Consider the following 27850-nt stretch of genomic DNA (forward strand, 5'->3'; position numbering starts at 1 on the left):
TTTTACTTTTACATAATTTTATTAATTAAACATGCTAAAATATTCCAAAAATGTGGTTATCCTATAAGAGTCCAAGGTGGAGTCTGGAAATGTGAGGAGTGGCCAAGGATGAATAGGAGAATAAGGGATAATCTTTGGGGCGCCCCTCGGTCAGCGTGGTCACAAAACAGGCTGACATCTGTGATAAATGAGTAAATCAGCTGTCTGCAACCTGGAACAGGCAGCCAGGTAATGCTGGGACATCAGGAGCGTCCAGGGTGCAGACAGCTTACATGGGACTGCACCAGGACTGATAACATTCTGAAGATTCTGTAGCTGCAAATGACAACCACTAGATGTCAGCAGAGTCCTGCAGTCATTTGAGGAGGACAGATGGAGCAATGAAGGATGCTGTGTCTTCCAGGGTGGACTGTCCGCATCAGGAGGAACACCACACCATTACTACAGGAAGACCCCAGCATCATGATAATCACTGTACCTACAAGGTAAAGCAGAAACATGGAGCAATACTGCCACACACTTCAAGTGGTTATCTATTATTGGCTTAGTCCATGGTGATGGTAGATGACAAGTGCAGGTTAAGATACAGGAAGCATGCAATGATCAGGGTAGGACCCCAAGATGGTCTATACATGCCGGTAAACAAGAACACAGCTGCCGTTACACAGACAGCTGCCAAAAAGCGGCCTTCATGTTGTATAAAAGTCTTTCATCTATCAGACTGACTACGCACAAGATGGCCAATGGGTGGTCTGCCTGAGGGTCACACTGGCCATGGACATAAGCATTCATTATAATTTAAGGTGGGGGAGGAAACAGTGATGTTTGAGGGACTCTAGATATAATGCCCCGTTTTTTTTTTTTCCATCTGGCTCATCCTTTATAGTGAAGGAAGTGGTGTGGTTGGAGGCCACACCATCATGGGCTGGGGTCCTGCTTCCTCTTCTGAAACCGGCGAAACTTGTTCTGAATGGCCAGTGCTGCCTTTTCTGTTTCCGGAGCATTCAGGTCAATATCAATTTCCTCCTCCACCTTCTCAGAGTTCCCAGCTTTGTCTGCCCAGAAGACACAACCAAGAACAATATTTAGAGATCAGCATAACCTGAGCAGCCTCGAGCCCGTCCGAACCCCGAAGTCACAGCATTTAAATACTGGTAGAAGAAGAAGTTTAATGCAGCTTCAGGGAGTCCTGGAAAACATCGATACAGCCTATGACCTATATATGAGTATATAATCGCTCCTATATACAGGAATATAACTACTATAATCCAAAAAAGGAGACAAAGAAGCTTGCACTCACCAAAAAACGCTGCGGTATAAGTCAGTTTTATTTCGTCTAGAAAGACACGAGTGGGGAGGGAAGTGAAGGCAGGGGCGTCCAGTGGCCACTGGACGCCCCTGCCTTCACTTCCCCTCCCCACTCGTGTCTATCTAGACGAAATAAAACGGACTTATACCGCAGCGTTTTTTGGTGAGTGCAAGCTTCTTTGTCTCCTTTTTTGGATTACCCGTATACTTTGTTATAGCTTTGCACCCCTATGCTGCATACCGTAGGCCTATTATCCTCACCCTATATATCCTAGCTTGTGGGTACACATGACATGACACTGGACTCTGGTGCTAACTCAGATCTTCTTCCTCAGTTGGATAACTACTATAATACTGCTCCCTATATACAGGGATATAACTACTATAATACTGCTCCTATATACAGGAATATAACTACTATAATACTGCTCTCTATATACAGGAATATAACTACTATAATACTGCCCCTATATACAGGAATATAACTACTATAATACTGCTCCTATATACAGGGATATAACTACTATAATACTGCTCCTATATACAGGGATATAACTACTATAATACTGCTCCTATATACAAGAATATAACTACTATAATACTGCCCCTATATACAGCAATATAACTACTATAACACTGCTCCTATATACAGGAATATAACTACTATAATACTGCTCTCTATATACAGGAATATAACTACTATAATACTGCTCCTATATACAGGAATATAACTACTATAATACTGCTCCTATATACAGGAATATAACTGCTATAATACTGCTCCTATATACAGTAATATAACTACTATAATACTGTCTCCTATATACAAGTATATAACTACTATAATACTGCTCCTATATACAGGAATATAACAACTATAATACTGCTCCTATATACAGGAATATAACTACTATAATACTGCTCCTATATACAGGAATATAACTACTATAATACTGCTCCCTATATACAGGAATATAACTACTATAATACTGCTCCTATATACAAGGATATAACTACTATAATACTGCTCCTATATACAGGAATATAACTACTATAATACTGCCCCCTATGGGGAGGAATATATTTGTACAGTAGACATGTCTCACCCTTCTCCTCGTTCAGGGCGGCTGGGTTTGGGGACGGGATGTCACTTTTAGCTCGTAGCTGGAAAAGAAAAACAAAGGTTATAATAGGTACAGAAGCCTGTAATAACGCCATCTTCCACCACACCCCCTGTACTAGTGGGGGAGTCATCCAGGGGATATACTATATGTCTGCTGTCATCTAGAGCTGTATATTAATAAGGAGAGAGGACAGAGATGAGACTGCACATCCCGAGGCCCAATGAGGACATTGTACAGAGACAAAAAGAGAGGTGACACTGCCCCATGAAGAGACATGTCTGAGCTGTGGGGGTCCTGGGGGTAGATGATGTATGAGGACAGGCCCCGGCACATGTGTCTCCTGTCATCATCCTCCAATGTGCTGGACATTAATCAGCGGCCATGGATGATGGCCATGTCCCTTTAAGCCCGGCTACCAAACACGGCTCTTCCCCCATCAGATGCAGAGAAATGTTTCCTGGAAGACATCTGCTGGATAGTAGACTTGCTGACCCATCACTGCTATGAGTGATCATCAATAACCCGCTCTATCATCAATATTCAGGAGCGCCGCTCCGGAGCAGAGTGCTGCCCACTTCTTCTATGTATTACTGAGAATTAACTTGTTGTATGCCACTGTGGCTCTTCTGGGAACATCAAAGACTTTCCTTCTGAAATGAGGTTTCCTTAAAGGGGCACTCTACCCTATAGACTCATCTAGAGTCACTGATTTCAGATATAAAACCTCGTTTTGGCAACTGACTAAGCTTAAAGATATTGAGAAAGCTGGGTGACAACCTTTCCAGGCATTGTGTTGAGGCTGTTCTGGTTGTCACCCAGCTTTCTCAGGCACAGATAAAGCTATGATGTGTACAGAGGGGAATGGCGACAATAACAGAAGGAGTCTCCAGCCATGTTAGAAGGAGCGAAGGGACTTATCGTGTGAGTAACGCTCTGCGGCCCCAGGAGACCGCGCTGAGAAGATTAATGGAAAATCCTCATCTAATAATGGAAGATTCAGGCGGCTCATGTCCTGAGGTCTCCAATTCACTTAAAGTGGAGAGCAGGGGGACACGGTGAGACCGAGGAGGCGGCCATGTAATCCTATCACAGGGATTAATTATCATACAAGGTGAGGAGGAGGATGGGAGATTCCTAGTGTGCGGTTACCCATCCTCCCCATGGTGGTCACACAGGTTATGGCTTATGTAACACAATCTACTCATACACAACCACCCCAGGCCCCAAGTGATCCGCAATGCGGCCCATATAACGGCCGGCACACAGAGGGTTACTGAGAGGTGATGACGCCGCATCCACAGCTCATCAACACAACAACATATGTCTCCATTACCGCTTTACTGTCACCCGATAGATTAGATGATTCTTACGCTATCACTTTATTGGATGGTTGTAAAATTATACAGGACAAGTGATGGCAACGTTTCCTGAGCAATATGGGAGCTATAAACCTCAACGGCTATATACTGCAGGTTTATAGTCCAATTCTACATGTATCCTGACCAATAAAGATGGTGGCACAAAGCCACAGGGCAACTCCAATATATACTCGACAACTACTATAATACTGCTCCTATATACAGGAATATAACTACTATAATACTGCTCCTATATACAGGAATATAACTACTATAATACTGCCCCCTATATACAGGGATATAACTACTATAATACTGCCCCCTATATACAGGGATATAACTACTATAATACTGCCCCCTATATACAGGGATATAACTACTATAATACTGCCCCCTATATACAGGGATATAACTACTATAATACTGCTCCTATATACAGGAATATAACTACTATAATACTGCTCCTATATACAGGGATATAACTACTATAATACTGCGCCTATATACAGGAATATAACTACTATAATACTACTCTTATATACAAGAATATAACTACTATAATACTGCTCCTATATACAGGAATATAACTACTATAATACTGCTCCCTATATACAGGAATATAACTACTATAATACTGCTCCCTATATACAAGAATATAACTACCATAATACGAACTGGAGAGAATGGAACGGCTGCACATCCCATCTATGGCTGATACTAATGCCGCTAGGCCTATATTAAAAATCAACACCAGAGTGTCTGTATATGAATTGATCAAGCCATATTGCCCCGTGTACCACCGCGCAGGTCCTCTGGTCCACACGGGTCCCTACGCTAACTCCACACCGTGTCGGTCAGCGACCGCCAACCCCGCAAAGCGTGCACATGCAGGGAAGGGAGGCCATGGAACATCTGTGTCTTCGGCAGATGAGTCTTTGTCTTGGTGAGATGTTGGGGGCTTCCTGTGTATAATGTGGCGGTGACGTGTGAGCGGTAATGATGGTAGTTGCGCTGATCACATCCGCTGGTGTATAATCTCAGTCTCTATTGAGTTCTGGGTCTCCTGCCATGTGGAGCAGCTGTTCGGTTCCTCCCGCTCAGCTTTTATATATACACGTCCTGTTTATGTGAGAAGCTGAGGCGTCGTGTTTCTGCCGCACTGACCGACGTTCCCGCTCTCATCTCTCTCCGCCAGATGCAGCATGTTACTCGCAGGCAATAAGGCTGCCGGGGCCCACAAATCCTTGAGTCACATCCCAGAAACCTTGTGCAGGAGGATACAATGGTACTGAACACTGCCAGGTGCCCTTATAAACCAAACGCTAGGAGGCGCAACTGCACCCTCTGAGGAGTGTCAGCCAATCTACTGAAGCTTCACCCTATGATTAGTAGGAGTCTGGCTTCTGAGACCCCCATAAGGCATAGTGGTTGGCCTAAGGACAGGCCCTTCCAATCACAAGTAACATGTCCTGATTTCTATAACATGACCTTAGGAGATGCCCCTGGCAGCAGCGCTCAGCCGCCACATGGACACTATTCACACGTGTGGTTGTCGCCGTATGGTCGCACCGCACTTTGCCGCAATGACCTGATTACTCAACGCCGATTCCACAGTCTAATTAATTCTACTGCTCAGAACTCACTGCAGGCAAATCAGCCTGAACGGTGACCCTGAGAGCCAGAGGAGGCGCCGAGCAGAGGAGTCCGGGGGTAATAAGGAGGAAATACAGGATTATACACGTCCAGAGAAGTGCTACTGTGCAGTGTCCACATATACACGTTATACAGGGATCGGATGTGTAACTACCTCTCTATATACATGATATACAGGGGGCGGGGCTGTGACTACCTCTCTATACACATGATATACAGGGGGAGGGGCTGTGACTCCCTCTCTATACACATGATATACAGGGGGAGGGGCTGTGACTCCCTCTCTATACACATGATATACAGGGGGCGGGGCTGTGACCCTCTCTATACACATGATATACAGGGGGCGGGGCTGTGACTACCTATCTATATACATGATATACAGGGGGCGGGGCTGTGACTACCTCTCTATACACATGATATACAGGGGGCGGGGCTGTGACTACCTCTCTATACACATGATATCCAGGGAGCGGGGCTGTGACTACCTCTCTATACACATGATATCCAGGGAGCGGGGCTGTGACTACCTCTCTATACACATGATATACAGGGGGTGGGGCTGTGACTACCTCTCTATACACATGATATACAGGGGGCGGGGCTGTGACTCCCTCTCTATACACATGATATACAGGGGGCGGGGCTGTGACTACCTCTCTATACACATGATATACAGGGGGCAGGGCTGTGACTACCTCTATACATATGATATACAGGGGGGTGGGGCTGTGACTACATCTCTATACACATGATATACAGGGGGCGGGGCTGTGACTACCTCTCTATACACATGATATACAGGGGGCGGGGCTGTGACTCCCTCTCTATACACATGATATACAGGGGGCGGGGCTGTGACTCCCTCTCTATACACATGATATACAGGGGGTGGGGCTGTGACTACCTCTATACACATGATATACAGGGGGCGAGGCTGTGACTACCTCTATACACAGGATATACAGGGGGCGGGGCTGTGACTACCTCTCTATACACATGATATCCAGGGGGCGGGGCTGTGACTACCTCTATATACACATGATATCCAGGGGGCGGGGCTGTGACTCCCTCTCTATACACATGATATCCAGGCTGATGTCAGCAGTAACAGCTGTAGTATAAGGAGTGTGGCTGTCTTGTCACTTGGGCTGGGTGTGGAGACACCTCCATGTGTCAGGCAGGGTGTGAAGCTGCTGTCCTTGGTGCTGACACTTGGATCCTCTCAGGAGATTCCTCCTTCTCCCGGTGACATCTCTTTCCTGCTCCTGTTTTCGTCAGTGAACCTCTTGGCTCTCGGCTTATGTCCAGCGGGGGCAACAAAAATAACGCAGAGGCAACATGGGGCCGAGATGAGGGACGCGGCTAACAATAACAGAGGGAATACTCTGCTCCTTCCAGGAGATCTGCCGTGTCCCTGGCCTCTCTGCAAGTTTCCTCTAAGATGACTAAGGAGCAATAGAGAAATCTTTATGGATCCTCGAGTCGTCTGCTTCTATCAGGCTCCTGATACTTTCGTTACATAGTTCTTAATGATGAAAGTCACTTTGTGTATCTGTGGACATTAGACAGGGGCCGTATGGATCTGTTATGGAGATTATCTCAGGGATACACATTATCCTTATATATACACACAGGATGCCCTCCTATATATAAACACATACAATGGCCAATTATATATATATACACATATACACACACACACACACGTGGTGCCTGCTCGACCAGTCCGGGTGACGCCACTTCTATGGTGGTTGGTCAGTGGAATACAGCTCAGCCAGTGACACCAGTGCTAGTTCAGCACACAGATGTGATGGTATATCTGCTTTAATGTATGGCTGGCTATATTGGTCCCCAATGGTCAGTGACCTGCCGGGTTGTGATGGGTCCCTTGGGTATTTATCACGGTGGTCCGGAGTGGAGATATGACCCACCCGGACTGTCGGTACTGCCACCCACAAGTCTCTGATAATACAGGATAGTAGAGTAATATGTGACTGATACAGACTAGCTCCCACTGAATCTCTACTGAGAGTTGCCAAAGTGCTGAGGTAGAAAGGTAGTGCTAGCTTGGTTGAGTGCTGAGTAGTGTGCTCTGCCGGAACTTTAGTAGAAGAGATACTTGAAAGAATACTTGGCTGTGGCTGTGTTTCGACCTTTGTCGCTATAACCGCCTTCTGCCCTGCAGTGTCAGGCTACCCGTCTTATGAGGGTGACACAAGCCCCAGTCCTAGTTACCTGAGTTTAGCAAAGTGTCCGAAATTTTCCGGTGTCACCTGCGCTGCGAGATAGAGTACATAGGCCCTTGGCTGCTTTGCTCTATCCAGATCAGTTCCTCTCTCTAGAATACTGTCTAGCACTTTTAGAGATGTTCACGGCGCAGGTTAAGATGTTCTCTGACTTGTCCTCTCTTTAGTGTTTAGAACTGCATCCTAAGTAGAAGTGTTGCTTTAAGAAAGAAAGTCTCTGAGTTCTCCATAAGTGTCTGTACACTACAGCTGGTCTGGGCCGGACAGGGAACCTGGCAGAGCAATGCTCCTGGCTAAGTCCAGCAGGGATGCCTGATCTATGTGTCCTACTCCTCAGAGAATCAGAGAAGAACTGACTAAGTGTGTACCTACACTTTCTCTGCTCATGTGACTACTTCCTACAGGGTGTATGCAACAGCTCCTGGGAGTGGTAGAGAAGAGAGTGTATAGAAGAGAAGAGGGTAGATATAAGTAGAAAAAAGGAACAGCATCTCTCATTGGTGTACAGAATCACAAGATACAATAATAACCCTTGACTTACCACAGCTGTGCAACATACATAAATATATAAAGTGACATCTTGTGGTAAAACCTGAGAAGGAACCTTCATGACCACTTTACTTTGTAGTACAGGACTTTTGAGGCAGGCACCCATACTGGAAACATCCATAGTGGGACACCACACACACAGAATGGCCTATACACACACACACACATACAGGATGGCCCCCTATACACATACACAGAGGATGGCCCCCTATATACACACACATACAGGATGGGCCCCCTATATACACACACATACACACACAGGAAGGTTCTTATACACACACATAAATAATGGTCCCCCCACACACACACACAGGATGGTCCCTATACACACACAAACACACACACACACACACACACACACAGGATGGTCCCTATACACACACACATAGGGTATAGCTGCAGTGCATGGACTGATAATTGATGGACGGATCCCCCGCTCAGCAGCGCCATTACCCATCACCACCAGACACTTGGATGGAGATTCTCTCCTTGGTTAATTACATTGTTTCCCCCCCATTTACAGGCTGCGGGGGGGGGGGGGGGGCTGCACAGCGCTCCAGTAATCCCATCCCTATCCGCCTGGTAATAGACTGGTAATGAGATAGGACACTGACTGGTGAATAATTCATCAGCGTCCTGTGTGTTCCCTCTGGGGAGGATTCATGATGCCACAGGCCTCCCAGCGACAGCCGCTTACTGGGTGTTACAGAGGCGTCTGATCACCCACAGGTCAGCGCACTGCTTTACTGCACTACAGCCATGTTGGCCTCCACTTCTGAGCTGCATAGATGACACTTGATCTATGGCCCATAAAGCATCTTGTATTATAATGGGCACGGGGGCTGTCACCCAGCTTCCTGCACACCCTGAATGGCTTCTGTATTGTCAGCACCTTCCATCTATAGCTGGGCTGTGTATGTGTCAGTGTAGACTGTCCTTCTGGCATTCTATTCTGGAATCAGAAGGCTCAGGATGAACAGCACTATACATAAGATAGGATGTGCGGGGGTCCTGGCATCCAGCTCTCCCTGTATAAGCCTCTGGTTTCTATAGACAGGAAGGTGCTGGACGGGCAGAGGCGGCTGTCGCATTAAACACTGTGCCCACATGAGCAGCACAACGTGACAGTGTGCCAGGGGGAAGAGCCGCCGTGCCGCTACCCGCTAATTAATCCTACGCTAATTACAGCTGAGGCCGACACGTGATCATTACCAGTGACGGAAGCCGCCCCCCTCCCCCATCATATAATATATCACTATAATTCAGCCCCTCCGATCCCTGATCCGCTCTCATCAGCCTCTTCTCTTGTCCTTCTGCAGTTTCCGTAGAAACACCGGTTGCTGCGGTAACAATAAAAGCCGCAATGCCATATCGGTTCACAACGGAGACCTTGAGTGCCACGGCAGTAATCTCCACTGTGGGGTCCTGATGGGAACAAAAATAACCTCACTGCCCCCCTCCCCCTCTCTGCCAATCAAACAACAAGCACTTAAAGGGATCTGTCACACCGAGCGAGACGTCAATATAGAGTCATGTGGGGAAAGATGCCGCACAACATGTCATTTATTCATATGAGTCTCCTCTATTCTACACCTAGGGGTCCAGTGGGCGGTCCTAATCAGTGACTGATTTATACTCACAGTAGGCCCACCCACTTGACTCCTGATGTTATATATCAATCTGCTGCTCAGCAACTCCGGCTCTATAACTGGATGCCGGGAGATTAGGTATATGTGAAGGATTGCTGTACCACAGTGCATTATGGGCGATATGGAAGCCCCGGCACTATAGGAGAAGTTGAGGTGGTTTCCAGGGACCACGGTTGTCATGTTCCCCCCCAGTCACTTCCTGGTGCCCCCCTGCTCTATATTACGTAATAGACTTATTACATTCCTGGGGCTTGGTCTATTACAGTCTGTTTATGAGCAGCGGTCTCGGGTGATTTGGCCGGAGCTCACCGCGCCGCTGCCAGGACTCCATCTACTTACTGACTGCAGCCATGATTATTCCTTTCTAGGAAATACAAAGTGATGGATATGATAGTGCAAAGTACTAGAGAGACGAACTACAAGTCTCAGGAGACCAGAGCAGTGTAAGCAGGGAATATAGAACACTTTTGGATTGGATTGATCATGTGTAGATAAAGCTGACAAGTCGCCCTGTCTGTAGGAGGCGCCATTCACCTTACTTCCCCACCAGTAACAGTGCATCGGGGGGTAAACCAGGCGAGCATCACTAAGGGAACCATCTATATCCCTCCCATCCTCTATATCCCCTCCTCTGCATGGAGCCAATCAATAACCAATTGTGTCTGTGGCCTGACAATCGCCACCATTAACCATCTCTATAGGTCATGTATGGGGGGGCTGAGAGGAGCGGACCCCCGCGATAAGTGATTGAGCGAGGTCCCGCCGGATCTGTCATTAATTACACCCAGCAATAAGCGGCTCTGCAGCCAATAAAGCAAAAAATATTAGAAGGAGACAAAGCGAAATGAGATGGCGGCCCCGGTGCTCCGCTCTACCAAGGTTTATTGATCCTAGCTGAATTGGATTGTAATTGGCGGATGATCTATGGAGAGTCATGTGTAATAGTGAGAGCAGACATATAGAGGTGTGCAGTCACAGGGCCAGACCCTCCTCAGTGCCGTCCACAGGGTCCGCGGTCACAGCTCAGCCCTCCTCAGTGCCGCCACAGGGTCAGACCCTCCTCAGTGCCGCCACAGGGTCAGACCCTCCTCAGTGCCGCCACAGGGTCAGACCCTCCTCAGTGCCGCCACAGCGTCAGACCCTCCTCAGTGCTGCACACAGGGTCCGCGGTCACAGCTCAGCCCTCCTCAGTGCCGCCACAGGGTCAGACCCTCCTCAGCGCCGTCCACAGGGTCATACCCTCCTCAGCGCCGTCCACAGGGTCCGCGGTCACAGCTCAGCCCTCCTCAGTGCCGCCACAGGGTCAGACCCTCCTCAGCGCCGTCCACAGGGTCATACCCTCCTCAGCGCCGTCCACAGGGTCCGCGGTCACAGCTAAGCCCTCCTCAGTGCCGCCACAGGGTCAGACCCTCCTCAGCGCCGTCCACAGGGTCATACCCTCCTCAGCGCCGTCCACAGGGTCCGCGGTCACAGCTAAGCCCTCCTCAGTGCCGCCACAGGGTCAGGCCCTCCTCAGCGCCGTCCACAGGGTCAGGCCCTCCTCAGCGCCGTCCACAGGGTCAGGCCCTCCTCAGCGCCGTCCACAGGGTCAGGCCCTCCTCAGCGCCGTCCACAGGGTCAGGCCCTCCTCAGCGCCGTCCACAGGGTCAGGCCCCCCTCAGCGCCGTCCACAGGGTCAGGCCCTCCTCAGCGCCGTCCACAGGGTCAGGCCCTCCTCAGCGCCGTCCACAGGGTCAGGCCCTCCTCAGCGCCGTCCACAGGGTCAGGCCCTCCTCAGCGCCGTCCACAGGGTCAGGCCCTCCTCAGCGCCGTCCACAGGGTCAGGCCCTCCTCAGCGCCGTCCACAGGGTCAGGCCCTCCTCAGCGCCGTCCACAGGGTCAGGCCCTCCTCAGCGCCGTCCACAGGGTCAGGCCCTCCTCAGCGCCGTCCACAGGGTCAGGCCCTCCTCAGCGCCGTCCACAGGGTCAGGCCCTCCTCAGCGCCGTCCACAGGGTCAGGCCCTCCTCAGCGCCGTCCACAGGGTCAGGCCCTCCTCAGCGCCGTCCACAGGGTCAGGCCCTCCTCAGCGCCGTCCACAGGGTCAGACCCTCCTCAGTGCCGCCACAGGGTCAGGCCCTCCTCAGCGCCGTCCACAGGGTCCGTGGTCACAGCTCAGCCCTCCTCAGCGCCGTTCACAGGGTCCGTGGTCACAGCTCAGCCCTCCTCAGCGCCGTTCACAGGGTCCGTGGTCACAGCTCAGCCCTCCTCAGTGCCGTTCACAGGGTCCGTGGTCACAGCTCAGCCCTCCTCAGTGCCGCCACAGGGCCAGATCCTCCTCAGTGCCGCCACAGGGCCAGACCCTCCTCAGTGCCGTCCACAGGGTCAGACCCTCCTCAGCGCCGTCCACAGGGTCAGACCCTCCTCAGCGCCGTCCACAGGGTCCGTGGTCACAGCTCAGCCCTCCTCAGTGCCGTCCACAGGGCCAGACCCTCCTCAGCGCCGTCCACAGGGCCAGACCCTCCTCAGTGCAGTCCACAGGGCCAGACCCTCCTCAGTGCCGTCCACAGGGACCGCGGTCACAGCTCAGCCCTCCTCAGTGCTGCCACAGGGTCAGACCCTCCTCAGTGCCGCCACAGGGCCAGACCCTCCTCAGTGCCGTCCACAGGGCCAGACCCTCCTCAGTGCCGTCCACAGGGCCAGACCCTCCTCAGTGCCGTCCACAGGGCCAGACCCTCCTCAGTGCCGTCCACAGGGCCAGGTCCTCCTCAGTGCCGTCCACAGGGCCAGGTCCTCCTCAGTGCCGTCCACAGGGCCAGGTCCTCCTCAGTGCCGTCCACAGGATCCGCGGTCACAGCTCAGCCCTCCTCAGCGCCATCCACAGGGTCCGTGGTCACAGCGACCCCCCTTACTGACATTAACTGGCTCTGCAGTCACAGGGTCAGGCCCTCCTCAGCGCCGTCCACAGGGTCCGTGGTCACAGCTCAGCCCTCCTCAGTGCCGTCCACAGGGCCAGACCCTCCTCAGCGCCGTCCACAGGGCCAGACCCTCCTCAGTGCAGTCCACAGGGCCAGACCCTCCTCAGTGCCGTCCACAGGGACCGCGGTCACAGCTCAGCCCTCCTCAGTGCTGCCACAGGGTCAGACCCTCCTCAGTGCCGCCACAGGGCCAGACCCTCCTCAGTGCCGTCCACAGGGCCAGACCCTCCTCAGTGCCGTCCACAGGGCCAGACCCTCCTCAGTGCCGTCCACAGGGCCAGACCCTCCTCAGTGCCGTCCACAGGGCCAGGTCCTCCTCAGTGCCGTCCACAGGGCCAGGTCCTCCTCAGTGCCGTCCACAGGGCCAGGTCCTCCTCAGTGCCGTCCACAGGATCCGCGGTCACAGCTCAGCCCTCCTCAGCGCCATCCACAGGGTCCGTGGTCACAGCGACCCCCCTTACTGACATTAACTGGCTCTGCAGTCACAGGGTCAGGCCCTCCTCAGCGCCGTCCACAGGGTCCGTGGTCACAGCGTCAGACCCCCCTTACTGCCGATCATAGGCTCTGCAGTCACAGGGTCAGGCCCTCCTCGGGGCCCAGTCATGGGGGCCATAAGTCAGACTATGTCCAGCTCTGTATAGTCTATTTATAGACACACCGCCCCCTCCCCTGCCAGTATTAATGGGTCACATAAGCCCCAGCCCAGCGCCGTACTGGAATCCTCTCCAGCAGGATAATGACAGCGCAGGGAAGCCCGGGTCCTGATGATGATGATGGTGGCTGCTGCGGGAATAGAGATCAGTGCAGCATTAACCCTGCATTACTCTACCTGCTCATAACACACATTACTGTACTGCTCCTCCATACCACCACCAGGGACCTCACAATGACTGTACTGCTCCCCCACACCACCACCAGGGACCTCACAATGACTGTACTGCTCCCCCACACCACCACCAGTGACCTCATAATGACTGTACTGCTCTCCTGCACCTCACAATGACTGTACTGCTCCCCCACTCCACCAGGGACCTCACAATGACTATACTGCTCCCCTGCACCTCAAAATGACTATACTGCTCCCTTGCACCTCACAATGACTGTACTGCTCCCCTGCACCTCACAATGACTATACTGCTCCCCTGCACCTCACAATGACTGTGCTGCTCCCCTGCACCTCACAATGACTGTGCTGCTCCCCTGCACCTCACAATGACTATGCTGCTCCCCTGCACCTCACAATGACTATACTGCTCCCCTGCACCTCACAATGACTGTACTGCTCCCCTGCACCTCACAATGACTGTACTGCTCCCTTGCACCTCACAATGACTGTACTGCTCCCCCACTCCACCAGGGACCTCACAATGACTGTGCTGCTCCCCTGCACTTCACAATGACTATACTGCTCCCCTGCACCTCACAATGACTATACTGCTCTCCTGCACCTCACAATGACTGTACTGCTCCCCTGCACCTCACAATGACTGTACTGCTCTCCTGCACCTCACAATGACTGTACTGCTCTCCTGCACCTCACAATGACTGTACTGCTCCCCCACTCCACCAGGGACCTCACAATGACTGTACTGCTCCCCCACTCCACCAGGGACCTCACAATGACTGTACTGCTCCCCTGCACCTCACAATGACTGTACTGCTCCCCAGCCCGGCCCCAGCTCTCCTCATCCCCAGGGCTTCATACAGCTTAATAATGTAAGTATTCCCACTCCTTAGTGTGCAGCCTCTCTCCATTCATCTCTATCACTCCTTACCCCTCCCTCCTGTCTGCTTTCTTCCTTCCCTCTCTCTTTTTCCATCTCTCCCTCCTCTATCCCATGTTCTCTTTCCCATTCTCTCTTTCCTTTTCTCTCCACCCTCTCTCCTCCTCTATGTTCCCACCAGCTCTCCTCCCTCCATCTCTCTCTTTTCACTTATTCCTCCATTTCCCCCTGCGTCCCTCTCCTCCTCCTCCTCTCTGCAGCCCTTTCAGTTATTTCCTCTTCTTCTTTGGCTCTCCTCTTTCTTCTGCACCCCTCTCCTTGTTCCTCCCTCCTCTTTCCACCATCTTTTTTCCCCTCCTTTACCCCCAGTGTCACCTCTTTCTGTCCTTTCCCTTCACCTTTCTCTCTCTCTCTCTCTCTCTCGGTACTCTTTTCTCCCTCCATCTTTCTCCCTCTAGTCTTTTCTGTCTCTTCTTTCTTTCCCGTCCCATCTCTCCCCTCTCCCCCTTTCATTCTCTCTTGGATTCTACGTCTTTACCTTCATCTATCTCTCTGTTCTTTCTTTTCGCTTCCCTCCACCTGTCTCATTCTCTTCCATCACCCTCTCTCCTCCTCTCTTTGTCCTCCTCACCTTTCCTTCCTTCTATCCTCACTCCATCCTTCCTTCTATCCTCTCTTCCTTTCATCCTTCCTTCCTTCGCTTCTGACTCCCCCCCCCCATCACTCCTCATCTCTATTGCAGTCATCTTCTCTATCTCTCTGTATTTATACCACCCCTGCAATGTCCCCGTCCTCTGACATAGGGAACAGGATAATATTGCAGCTGTCTACTGCCCCCAGATGGAGGGGCAGGCACTGCAGGCAGGGATTGTTATAGGATTATTGGGAGATGCATAGTATTGTGTGACGTAGTGTTTGTCTCTCTCCTGTCTGGCACACAGTATGGTATATATCGGCTGATCTGTCAGACATTGGCTCCTATGTACTATAGATGGAGAAAAGCCCAGACTGCGTGCCTCCCCATTCCCACTCACTATGCCAAGACTGCAAAATACTCTGTGCTGCTGGGAGCCCTGCTCCTCCACAATGTAACTACCTCTATGAGCTCCCACAAGATAAACACATACATGTCCTTAAATACTCTGTGCTGCTGGCAGTAGTACAGAATGTATCTGGAGTACAGAAGAGGTGATGGGAAGTTCACGCTAAAGCAGTAAAAAATAGAAATAATCTGAACTGCATCCAGCAGAAGAAAAATAAATATCCAGAAATAGAACGGCCTGGGAGGGCGCAACCAGAACCCTGGGACTGGGACAGCGCAACCAGAACCCCAGGCCTGGAGGGAAGGCGCACACCCAGAGCCCCCCGGCCTGGAGGGAAGGCGCTCACCCAGAACCCCGGGCCTGGAGGGAAGGCGCACACACCCAGAGCCCCCTAGCCTGGAGGGAAGCCGCACACCCAGAACCCCGGGCCTGGGATGGCGCAACCAGAACCCCCTAGCCTGGAGGGAAGCCGCACACCCAGAGCCCCCCAGCCTGGAGGGAAGCCGCACACCCAGAGCCTCCTGGCCAGGAGGGAAGCCGCGCACACCCAGAGCCCCCCAGCCTGGAGGGAAGCCGCACACACCCAGAGCCTCCCGGCCAGGAGGGCCAGCGCGAACCCAGAGGCCAGCGGCCTGGAGGGACGGCGCACACCCAGAGCCCAGCGGCCTGCAGGGAAGCTGCACACCCAGAGCCCCCCAGCCTGGAGGGATGGCGCACACCCAGAGCCCAGCGGCCTGGAGGGACGGCGCACACCCAGAGCCCAGCGGCCTGGAGGGAAGCAGCGCACACCCAGAGCCCCCCAGCCTGGAGGTACGGCGCGAACCCAGAGCCCAGCGGCCTGGAGGGAAGCCGCGCACACCCAGAGCCCAGCGGCCTGGAGGTACGGCGCAAACCCAGAGCCCAGCGGCCTGGAGGGACGGCGCACACCCAGAGCGTCCAGTGCAGACATTTATCTGCTGTTTCTACAGCTATACATAAGATGTCTCCAGTAACTTTACTGCCACAACTTGGTTTCAGTATAGTAACAGCATGCTATCAATTAGGTAGCGCCCGCACTGGCAGCACGTCAGGCTCTCTGGTGACAGCGCCACTTGCTGGCTGTCAGGTACACAGCACCTGTAATAATTGATTCTGTGCCTTTAAGAGCGCTGACACAGGTTAGATGTGTGCAGCGGCCATGTCATACAATTGCATTTCTGTCAGGCTCCGGCTTCTGTGGAATAAGTGATGTGTTTCAGCATGGACGCCTCGCCACCTTGTAGCCTGCAGAACAGGTATTTACATGGAATGTAATATTAACCCTTCACCTGCCATCATGTCATTCTATTCTGAGACTAAGGAAACCGAGCAAAAGCTGCAAGAGCTGAGACTATAGAGGTGGAGGCATCTCCTACATCCTGACCGGGACGCACATAGTACTAAACACTCTAGATCAGGATAGAACATGTCTAGAGCCGCTGACAGGATCGTGGCCATAGCTGCCATCTAGTACAGAAGGAGGGGAGAAGAGTAAGCCCAGGAGGAGGAGGAGGAGAGAAGGGTAAGCCCAGGAGGAGGAGAGGAGGGTCAGCCCAGGAGAAGAAGGAGAGAAGGGTCAGCACAGGGTGAGAAGGAGAGGAAAAGGGTCAGGCCAGGAGGAGGAAAGGAGAGAAGGGACAGCCCAGGAGAAGGAAAGGAGAGAAGGGACAGCCCAGGAGAAGCAGGAGAGGAGGGTCAGCCCAGGAGGAGAGGAGAGGAGGGACAGCCCAGGAGGAGAGGAGAGGAGAGAAGGGACAGCCCAGGAGAAGGAGGAGAGAAGGGACAGCCCAGGGGGAGGGGAGGAGAGGAGGGACAGCCCAGGGGGAGGGGAGGAGAGGAGGGACAGCCCAGTTGGAGGAGGAGAGGAAATGGATTCAGGCCAAGAGGAGGAGAGAAGGGTCAGCCCAGGAGAAGGAGGAGAGGAGAGAAGGGGAGAGGAGAGACGGGTCAGCCCAGGAGAAGGAGGAGAGGAGAGAAGGGGAGAGGAGAGACGGGTCAGCCCAGGAGAAGGAGGAGAGGAGAGAAGGGGAGAGGAGAGAAGGGTCAGCCCAGGAGAAGGAGGAGAGGAGAGAAGGGGAGAGGAGAGAAGGGTCAGCCCAGGAGAAGGAGGAGAGGAGAGGAGAGGAGAGAAGGGTCAGCCCAGGAGAAGGAGGAGAGGAGAGGAGAGGAGAGAAGGGTCAGCCCAGGAGAAGGAGGAGAGGAGAGAAGGGTCAGCCCAGGAGAAGGAGGAGAGGAGAGGAGAGAAGGGTCAGCCTAGGAGAAGGAGGAGAGGAGAGGAGAGAAGGGTCAGCCTAGGAGAAGGAGGAGAGGAGAGTCAGCCCAGGAGAAGGAGGAGAGGAGAGGAGAGGAGAGAAGGGTCAGCCCAGGAGAAGGAGGAGAGGAGAGGAGAGAAGGGTCAGCCCAGGAGAAGGAGGAGAGGAGAGAAGGGTCAGCCCAGGAGAAGGAGGAGAGGAGAGGAGAGAAGGGTCAGCCCAGGAGAAGGAGGAGAGGAGAGTCAGCCCAGGAGAAGGAGGAGAGGAGAGGAGAGAAGGGTCAGCCCAGGAGGAGGGAGAGAAGGGACAGCCCAGGAGGAGGAGAATGAGGAGAGAAGGGACAGCCCAGGAGGAGGAGAGGAGAGAAGGGTCAGCCCAGGAGGAGGAGGTGGGGGGGGGGGGATTTAGCACAGGAGGAGGAGAGTAAACATTTTAGCCACAAAGATGAAATATAGTGCACTTAGTTGCTTAGGCTATGGTAACACATAGGGGGAAATATATTAAGGTCTCTGTGCCTTTTTTTAGGTGAATAATTGGATTCTTCACCCATCTTTGGTCTAACTTCTATTTATGAACCAGTATTTCACGGGTGAATATTTTTTTAGATGCGACTTTATTTTAAACCTGCTAGTTTTGACTTTTCACCCCAAAGTTCCCATAATCCAAGATTATCGCCCAATTTAACATTTGCGACTTTTTAAAGAGCTGCAGAAACAGGTGCAGGCCTATGTGTGGTCAGTACCAGGGGAATATGCTTGAGCAATTTTTGCACCTTTTTCTGCAACTTTTTCTTGGATGCAGTCACTATGGCAGTGCTACGTTTTAATGAATCAGTCACAAGATATTAAAACAAAATATCCACCGATCCCTCATTAGTAGAGTCACATAAATTAAGCCTCCTCAGTAAATGTCTCCCATAGTATTTCCAGCTTGGTCAGTATTTTTTCAACCAAAACAAGAAGTGGAACTGACAGGGCAAAATTATAATTGATAGATTTGCACCGTTTTTGTGTTTTTAACCCACTTCTGGTTTTGGATGAAAAAAAAAAAAAAAAAAAAAAAAAAAAAGACTGACGGAAATACTATGTGTGAACATGGCCTATGATCAATGTTTGATGCAATGTGGCAGTGTATGTTTTATGCTGTTGTATTCTTAGACTTTATACAGCCGTGTTGTGGTGTGCAGTATATTTCTCACACACTTGCAGACGGTGGCTGAATATTGCATGGCCCGTGTTCAGCGTTTTCTGAGCACAAGCTGTTGTTGATGTCGACACCTTCATGTATTATTTTACATTGTTTTTGTGTCTAAACCTCTGCCTGGATGTCGGTTTTTGGCCCCAACCTACAATTTTATGCATTTTTTAAACCCCTTCTGGACGCGACCTAGTTTACTATGTAATGACGCGATGACTTTTTTGTTTTTATATCTCTGAACTTCTAATGCCTTAAAAGATTTATATTTTCCCAGCGTGGTGGTATGAGGGCTTGTTTTCTGCAAGGTAGTGGTTTTAGGGTATGTCTTATTTAGCACGGGGAGGGGGGATAGAAAACAACTGATATTCCATTAGGCTGGAAACACACACAGCTTTTTTGGGGGGAAAACGGCCACTGCAGTTCTTGTGCCAAAACCAGAAGAGGATCCAACAGAAACGAGAAGTACACGTCCTCCCTTTATATTGTCCTTGCCATTTGAATCCACTTATGGTTTTGGCACAAAAAATTTATCCAAAACACGGCTGTGTGTTTGTTGTTGTTTTTTTTAGAACATTTACCCTGTGGTGAATAACTCACTTAAAGTGTGTGTGTTTTTTTCTTATACTGCAGTGTAATGTTCTGTTGGAGGGTAGAAAGGGTTTGCAAAAAAATCCTGTTTGTCAAAGTTGAAGGTGGACGACAATGCATCAAGGTAATACCAATCCATGTCACAGAAACGTCTGCCTTTAGGAAAGATGTAGGTGTAGGGCCCACTCCTAGGTATCTGGTCCCCGCATTTTATAGGTTGTTACATCAGCGTCACACCTGACTGTGGTCTATCCGGTTGGGGTTGTTTAAGAGCCAGGTGGTAAGGGGTTAAGAAAACAAGGTTTAGTGGTTCAGAAAACATAGGGGTTTAAGCTTCTAATAAGATTTCCATTGTCTTACTTGTATAGATCAAGGCCACGGTCACACTACGTATTTTATCATTAAACAACAGCTGTGAACTTGTGAGACATGTCAAACAACGGCCGATGTTCATACAACGTCGGGCTCAAATGTGTGAACAGTGATGCGGTATCTGAGGTGCAAACAGAGCACCTAGTGGTCACTGGCAGTACTGCAGTCACAGGAGAATACCAGAGGAATAGGGGCCATACAGACCGTCACTTCCTCTCCCCCCAAAGGGGAGTCACCTACTTACCATATAGTAACTTTACCTATAAGTAACCCCTGTATATAAGGATGCTGCAATGTAGCACTTCAACAGTCCTGTGTATAAGGACACTGCACAGTACTACTTCTCCATCTACAGGGGTAACACTGCTATGTCACTATACAGAGATAACACTGCTATGTCACTATACAGGGGTAACACTGCTATGTCACTATACAGGGATAACACTGCTATGTCACTATACAGGGATAACACTGCTGTCACTATACAGGGGTAGGTCACTATACAGGGGTAACACTGCTATGTCACTATACAGGGATAACACTGCTATGTCACTATACAGGGATAACACTGATATGTCACTATACAGGGATAACACTGCTATGTCACTATACAGGGGTAGGTCACTATACAGGGGTAACACTGCTATGTCACTATACAGGGATAACACTGCTATGTCACTATACAGGGGTAACACTGCTATGTCACTATACAGGGATAACACTGCTATGTCACTATACAGGGATAGGTCACTATACAGGGATAACACTGCTATGTCACTATACAGGGATAACACTGATATGTCACTATACAGGGATAACACTGCTATGTCACTATACAGGGATAACACTGCTATGTCACTATACAGGGATAACACTGATATGTCACTATACAGGGATAACACTGCTATGTCACTATACAGGGATAACACTGCTATGTCACTATACAGGGGTAGGTCACTATACAGGGGTAACACTGCTAGGTCACTATACAGGGATAACACTGCTAGGTCACTATACAGGGATAGGTCACTATACAGGGATAACACTGCTATGTCACTATACAGGGGTAGGTCACTATACAGGGATAACAATGCTATGTCACTATACAGGGATAGGTCACTATACAGGGGTAACACTGCTATGTCACTATACAGGGGTAACACTGCTATGTCACTATACAGGGGTAACACTGCTATGTCACTATACAGGGGTAACACTGCTATGTCACTATACAGGGATAGGTCACTATACAGGGATAACACTGCTATGTCACTATACAGGGGTAACACTGCTATGTCACTATACAGGGATAGGTCACTATACAGGGATAACACTGCTATGTCACTATACAGGGATAGGTCACTATACAGGGATAACACTGTTATGTCACTATACAGGGATAACACGCTATGTCACTATACAGGGGTAACACTGCTATGTCACTATACAGGGGTAACACTGCTATGTCACTATACAGGGGTAGGTCACTATACAGGGATAACACTGCTATGTCACTATACAGGGATAGGTCACTATACAGGGATAACACTGCTATGTCACTATACAGGGGTAGGTCACTATACAGGGATAACACTATGTCACTATACAGGTATAACACTGCTATGTCACTATACAGGGGTAGGTCACTATACAGGGATAACACTGCTATGTCACTATACAGGGGTAACACTGCTATGTCACTATACAGGGATAACACTGCTATGTCACTATACAGGGATAACACTGATATGTCACTATACAGGGATAACACTGCTATGTCACTATACAGGGATAACACTGCTATGTCACTATACAGGGATAACACTGCTATGTCACTATACAGGGGTAGGTCACTATACAGGGGTAACACTGCTAGGTCACTATACAGGGATAACACTGCTAGGTCACTATACAGGGATAGGTCACTATACAGGGATAACACTGCTATGTCACTATACAGGGGTAGGTCACTATACAGGGATAACAATGCTATGTCACTATACAGGGATAGGTCACTATACAGGGGTAACACTGCTATGTCACTATACAGGGGTAACACTGCTATGTCACTATACAGGGGTAACACTGCTATGTCACTATACAGGGATAGGTCACTATACAGGGATAACACTGCTATGTCACTATACAGGGGTAACACTGCTATGTCACTATACAGGGATAGGTCACTATACAGGGATAACACTGCTATGTCACTATACAGGGATAGGTCACTATACAGGGATAACACTGTTATGTCACTATACAGGGATAACACTGCTATGTCACTATACAGGGGTAACACTGCTATGTCACTATACAGGGGTAACACTGCTATGTCACTATACAGGGGTAGGTCACTATACAGGGATAACACTGCTATGTCACTATACAGGGATAGGTCACTATACAGGGATAACACTGCTATGTCACTATACAGGGGTAGGTCACTATACAGGGATAACACTATGTCACTATACAGGTATAACACTGCTATGTCACTATACAGGGGTAGGTCACTATACAGGGATAACACTGCTATGTCACTATACAGGGGTAACACTGCTATGTCACTATACAGGGATAACACTGCTATGTCACTATACAGGGGTAACACTGCTAGGTCACTATACAGGGATAACACTGCTATGTCACTATACAGGGATAACACTGCTAGGTCACTATACAGGGATAGGTCACTATACAGGGATAACACTGCTATGTCACTATACAGGGATAACACTGCTAAATCACTATACAGGGGTAACACTGCTAGGTCACTATACAGGGGTAGGTCACTATACAGGGATAACACTGCTATGTCACTATACAGGGGTAGGTCACTATACAGGGATAACACTGCTATGTCACTATACAGGGATAACACTGCTATGTCACTATACAGGGGTAACACTGCTAGGTCACTATACAGGGATAACACTGCTATGTCACTATACAGGGATAACACTGCTATGTCACTATACAGGGATAACACTGCTATGTCACTATACAGGGGTAGGTCACTATACAGGGGTAACACTGCTAGGTCACTATACAGGGATAACACTGCTAGGTCACTATACAGGGATAACACTGCTATGTCACTATACAGGGGTAGGTCACTATACAGGGATAACAATGCTATGTCACTATACAGGGATAGGTCACTATACAGGGGTAACACTGCTATGTCACTATACAGGGGTAACACTGCTATGTCACTATACAGGGGTAACACTGCTATGTCACTATACAGGGGTAACACTGCTATGTCACTATACAGGGGTAACACTGCTATGTCACTATACAGGGATAGGTCACTATACAGGGATAACACTGCTATGTCACTATACAGGGATAGGTCACTATACAGGGGTAACACTGCTATGTCACTATACAGGGGTAGGTCACTATACAGGGATAACACTGCTATGTCACTATACAGGGATAGGTCACTATACAGGGATAACACTGCTATGTCACTATACAGGGGTAGGTCACTATACAGGTATAACACTGCTATGTCACTATACAGGGATAACACTGCTATGTCACTATACAGGGGTAGGTCACTATACAGGGATAACACTGCTATGTCACTATACAGGGATAGGTCACTATACAGGGATAACACTGCTATGTCACTATACAGGGATAGGTCACTATACAGGTATAACACTGCTATGTCACTATACAGGGGTAGGTCACTATACAGGGATAACACTGCTATGTCACTATACAGGGGTAACACTGCTATGTCACTATACAGGGATAACACTGCTATGTCACTATACAGGGGTAACACTGCTATGTCACTATACAGGTGTAACACTGCTAGGTCACTATACAGGGATAACACTGCTATGTCACTATACAGGGATAACACTGCTATGTCACTATACAGGGATAACACTGCTATGTCACTATACAGGGGTAACACTGCTATGTCACTATACAGGGGTAACACTGCTATGTCACTATACAGGGGTAACACTGCTATGTCACTATACAGGGGTAACACTGCTATGTCACTATACAGGGGTAACACTGCTATGTCACTATACAGGGATAGGTCACTATACAGGGATAACACTGCTATGTCACTATACAGGGGTAACACTGCTATGTCACTATACAGGGATAGGTCACTATACAGGGATAACACTGCTATGTCACTATACAGGGATAGGTCACTATACAGGGGTAACACTGCTATGTCACTATACAGGGGTAACACTGCTAGGTCACTATACAGGGATAACACTGCTATGTCACTATACAGGGGTAACACTGCTAGGTCACTATACAGGGATAACACTGCTATGTCACTATACAGGGATAACACTGCTAGGTCACTATACAGGGGTAACACTGCTATGTCACTATACAGGGATAACACTGCTAGGTCACTATACAGGGATAACACTGCTATGTCACTATACAGGGGTAACACTGCTAGGTCACTATACAGGGGTAGGTCACTATACAGGGATAACACTGCTATGTCACTATACAGGGGTAGGTCACTATACAGGGATAACACTGCTATGTCACTATACAGGGATAACACTGCTATGTCACTATACAGGGGTAGGTCACTATACAGGGGTAACACTGCTATGTCACTATACAGGGATAGGTCACTATACAGGGATAACACTGCTATGTCACTATACAGGGGTAGGTCACTATACAGGGATAACACTGCTATGTCACTATACAGGGATAACACTGCTATGTCACTATACAGGGGTAACACTGCTATGTCACTATACAGGGATAACACTGCTATGTCACTATACAGGGGTAGGTCACTATACAGGGATAACACTGCTATGTCACTATACAGGGGTAGGTCACTATACAGGGATAACACTGCTATGTCACTATACAGGGGTAACACTGCTGTCACTGTACAGGGGTAACATTGCTAGGTCACTATACAGGGATAACACTGCTATGTCACTATACAGGGGTAACACTGCTAGGTCACTATACAGGGGTAACACTGCTATGTCACTATACAGGGATAACACTGATATGTCACTATACAGGGGTAACACTGATATGTCACTATACAGGGGTAACACTGCTATGTCACTATACAGGGATAACACTGCTAGGTCACTATACAGGGGTAACACTGCTATGTCACTATACAGGGATAACACTGCTAGGTCACTATACAGGGGTAACACTGCTATGTCACTATACAGGGATAACACTGCTAGGTCACTATACAGGGGTAACACTGCTATGTCACTATACAGGGATAACACTGCTAGGTCACTATACAGGGGTAGGTCACTATACAGGGGTAACACTGCTATGTCACTATACAGGGATAACACTGCTAGGTCACTATACAGGGGTAACACTGCTATGTCACTATACAGGGGTAACACTGCTATGTCACTATACAGGGATAACACTGCTATGTCACTATACAGGGGTAACACTGCTAGGTCACTATACAGGGATAACACTGCTATGTCACTATACAGGGGTAACACTGCTATGTCACTATACAGGGATAACACTGCTATGTCACTATACAGGGGTAACACTGCTATGTCACTATACAGGTGTAACACTGCTAGGTCACTATACAGGGATAACACTGCTATGTCACTATACAGGGATAACACTGCTGTCACTATACAGGGATAACACTGCTATGTCACTATACAGGGATAACACTGCTATGTCACTATACAGGGATAACACTGCTGTCACTATACAGGGATAACACTGCTGTCACTATACAGGGATAACACTGCTGTCACTATACAGGGATAACACTGCTGTCACTATACAGGGATAACACTGCTGTCACTATACAGGGATAACACTGCTGTCACTATACAGGGATAACACTGCTATGTCACTATACAGGGATAACACTGCTATGTCACTATACAGGGATAACACTGCTATGTCACTATACAGGGGTAACACTGCTATGTCACTATACAGGGATAGGTCACTATACAGGGATAACACTGCTATGTCACTATACAGGGGTAACACTGCTATGTCACTATACAGGGGTAACACTGCTATGTCACTATACAGGGGTTGAGCAGAGAGATAGAATCAGCTGAGGTAACTGTGAGGTAACTGTGAGGTAAATGTCGCAGTCAGTCAGTAAATTGTGAGGCGCGCGCTATGTCTCCCGGTGTCCTGTGCTGAAGGGATTATCAGGAAGAAACGGAAGTAATACCGGAGCCGGGACGCAGTAATATACCGGAGCCGGGACGCAGTAATATACCGGAGCCGGGACGCAGCTCACTCATCTCTCTCGGAACCGCAAACTATTGGAGTATCTGGTCGGTATTAACCCTTTCCAGGAGAGCTGCGTCGCCCGGCAGAAGTTCCTCACAGTGAGTGTTCCCGCGCTCCTCTCCCTCACCGCTCTCTATGGCGGCGTTCACACCTGGTATAGCCGCTCTCTCTATGGCTGCGGTTGCACCTGTTATTGCCGCTCTCTATGGCTGCGTTCACACCTCTCTCTATGACTGCGGTTACACCTGGTATAGCCGCTCTCTCTATGACTGCGGTCACACCTGGTATATCCGCTCTCTCTATGGCTGCGTTCACACCTGTTATTGCCGCTCTCTATGGCTGCGTTCACACCTCTCTCTGTGGCTGCGTTTCCACCTGGTATAGCCGCTCTCTATGGCTGCGTTCACACCTCTCTCTGTGGCTGCGGTTCCACCTGGCATTGCCGCTCTCTATGGCTGCGTTCACACCTGTTATTGCCGCTCTCTATGGCTGCGGTTCCACCTGGTATAGCCGCTCTCTATGGCTGCGTTCACACCTGTTATTGCCGCTCTCTATGGCTGCGTTCACACCTGGTATTGCCGCTCTCTCTGTTGCTGCGGTTCACACCTGTTATTGCCGCTCTCTATGGCTGCGTTCACACCTGGCATTGCCGCTCTCTATGGCTTCGGTTCCACCTGGTATAGCCGCTCTCTATGGCTGCGTTCACACCTCTCTCTGTGGCTGCGGTTCCACCTGGTATTGCCGCTCTCTATGGCGGCGTTCACACCTGCTGCAATGCTATGTGACCAGCATACCGGAGCGCTGGGCGGCACTCACCTCGCTCATGGTGCCGGTGTTCTCCGCGCTGCAGCCTCCGGGATCCGCTCTGCCTCCTATAGATGCGATGTATATCCATATATACCGGGGCTCCGCTGGGTGACTGACAGCTCCCTCAGCCAATCACAAGCCTCTCACTCATTTGCTGCATTTCCAAAAAAGGGCGCTGAGTGGCTGCGCGTGAGTGACCCGAGCCGGCAGCTTAACCCCCTGAGTGCCGGAGCCGGCGTCCCTGAGGAGAGAGGGGGGGGGGGGGGCTGCGGCACGGCGGGGGTTAATGCCATATCTGTACTGACAGTGATGGGGAATGGAGAGGTAAGGGTTAATGGACGGGCTCCAGAGATGATGGAGAGGAGCAGAACAGCTGGAGGGGCAGATGCTGAGCCTGGCACCGTCATGTGCCCATCTCTCCGAGGAGGGGGAGGGGGCGCTGCCAGGCGGGAGAGCTGATGAGCACTGCTGTGTCCTGGCAGCTCCAAGGGAGGGGGGAGGGGGGTAATGATCGGCCAGAGGATCAGCTAAACTTACCGGGCACTGCCTCATTATAACAGGGGTCACAGGACTGGTAGGAGATGAAGTCACAGGACTGGTAGGAGATGGAGTCACAGGACTGGTAGGAGAGTCACAGGACTGGTAGGAGATGGAGTCACAGGACTGGTAGGAGATGGAGTTATAGGACTGGTAGGAGATGGAGTCACAGGACTGGTAGG

The 27850-nt window shown here is 49.9% G+C and overlaps 2 protein-coding genes across 4 annotated transcripts in view; one reads left to right on the plus strand and one right to left on the minus strand.

The window, feature by feature from the left end:
- On the minus strand, positions 1 to 27306 carry PCP4L1 (Purkinje cell protein 4 like 1). 2 transcript variants are annotated; one of them, XM_069950506.1, is made up of 3 exons: positions 27141 to 27306; positions 2415 to 2472; positions 1 to 1055 (listed from the first exon to the last, which is right to left on the minus strand). In XM_069950506.1, the coding sequence occupies exons 1-3, from the start codon at positions 27147 to 27149 to the stop codon at positions 919 to 921; spliced, it is 204 nt and encodes a 67-aa protein (XP_069806607.1). In that variant the 5' UTR covers positions 27150 to 27306; the 3' UTR covers positions 1 to 918. The 2 variants fall into 2 exon arrangements, with proteins under 2 accessions (XP_069806607.1, XP_069806606.1); XM_069950505.1 differs by lacking the exon at positions 27141 to 27306 and adding an exon at positions 26894 to 27115.
- LOC138771066 (nuclear receptor subfamily 1 group I member 3-like) overlaps positions 26163 to 27850 on the plus strand; it is a 30974-nt gene continuing 29286 nt past the window's right edge. For both annotated transcript variants that reach the window (XM_069950503.1, XM_069950502.1), the window contains exon 1: positions 26163 to 26422. The gene's annotated coding sequence lies outside the window, so the exon portion shown is untranslated. The remainder of the gene's footprint in view (positions 26423 to 27850) is intronic.

This window comes from Dendropsophus ebraccatus, chromosome 13, assembly GCF_027789765.1.
Source record: "Dendropsophus ebraccatus isolate aDenEbr1 chromosome 13, aDenEbr1.pat, whole genome shotgun sequence".
Taxonomy (NCBI): Eukaryota; Metazoa; Chordata; class Amphibia; order Anura; family Hylidae; genus Dendropsophus; species Dendropsophus ebraccatus.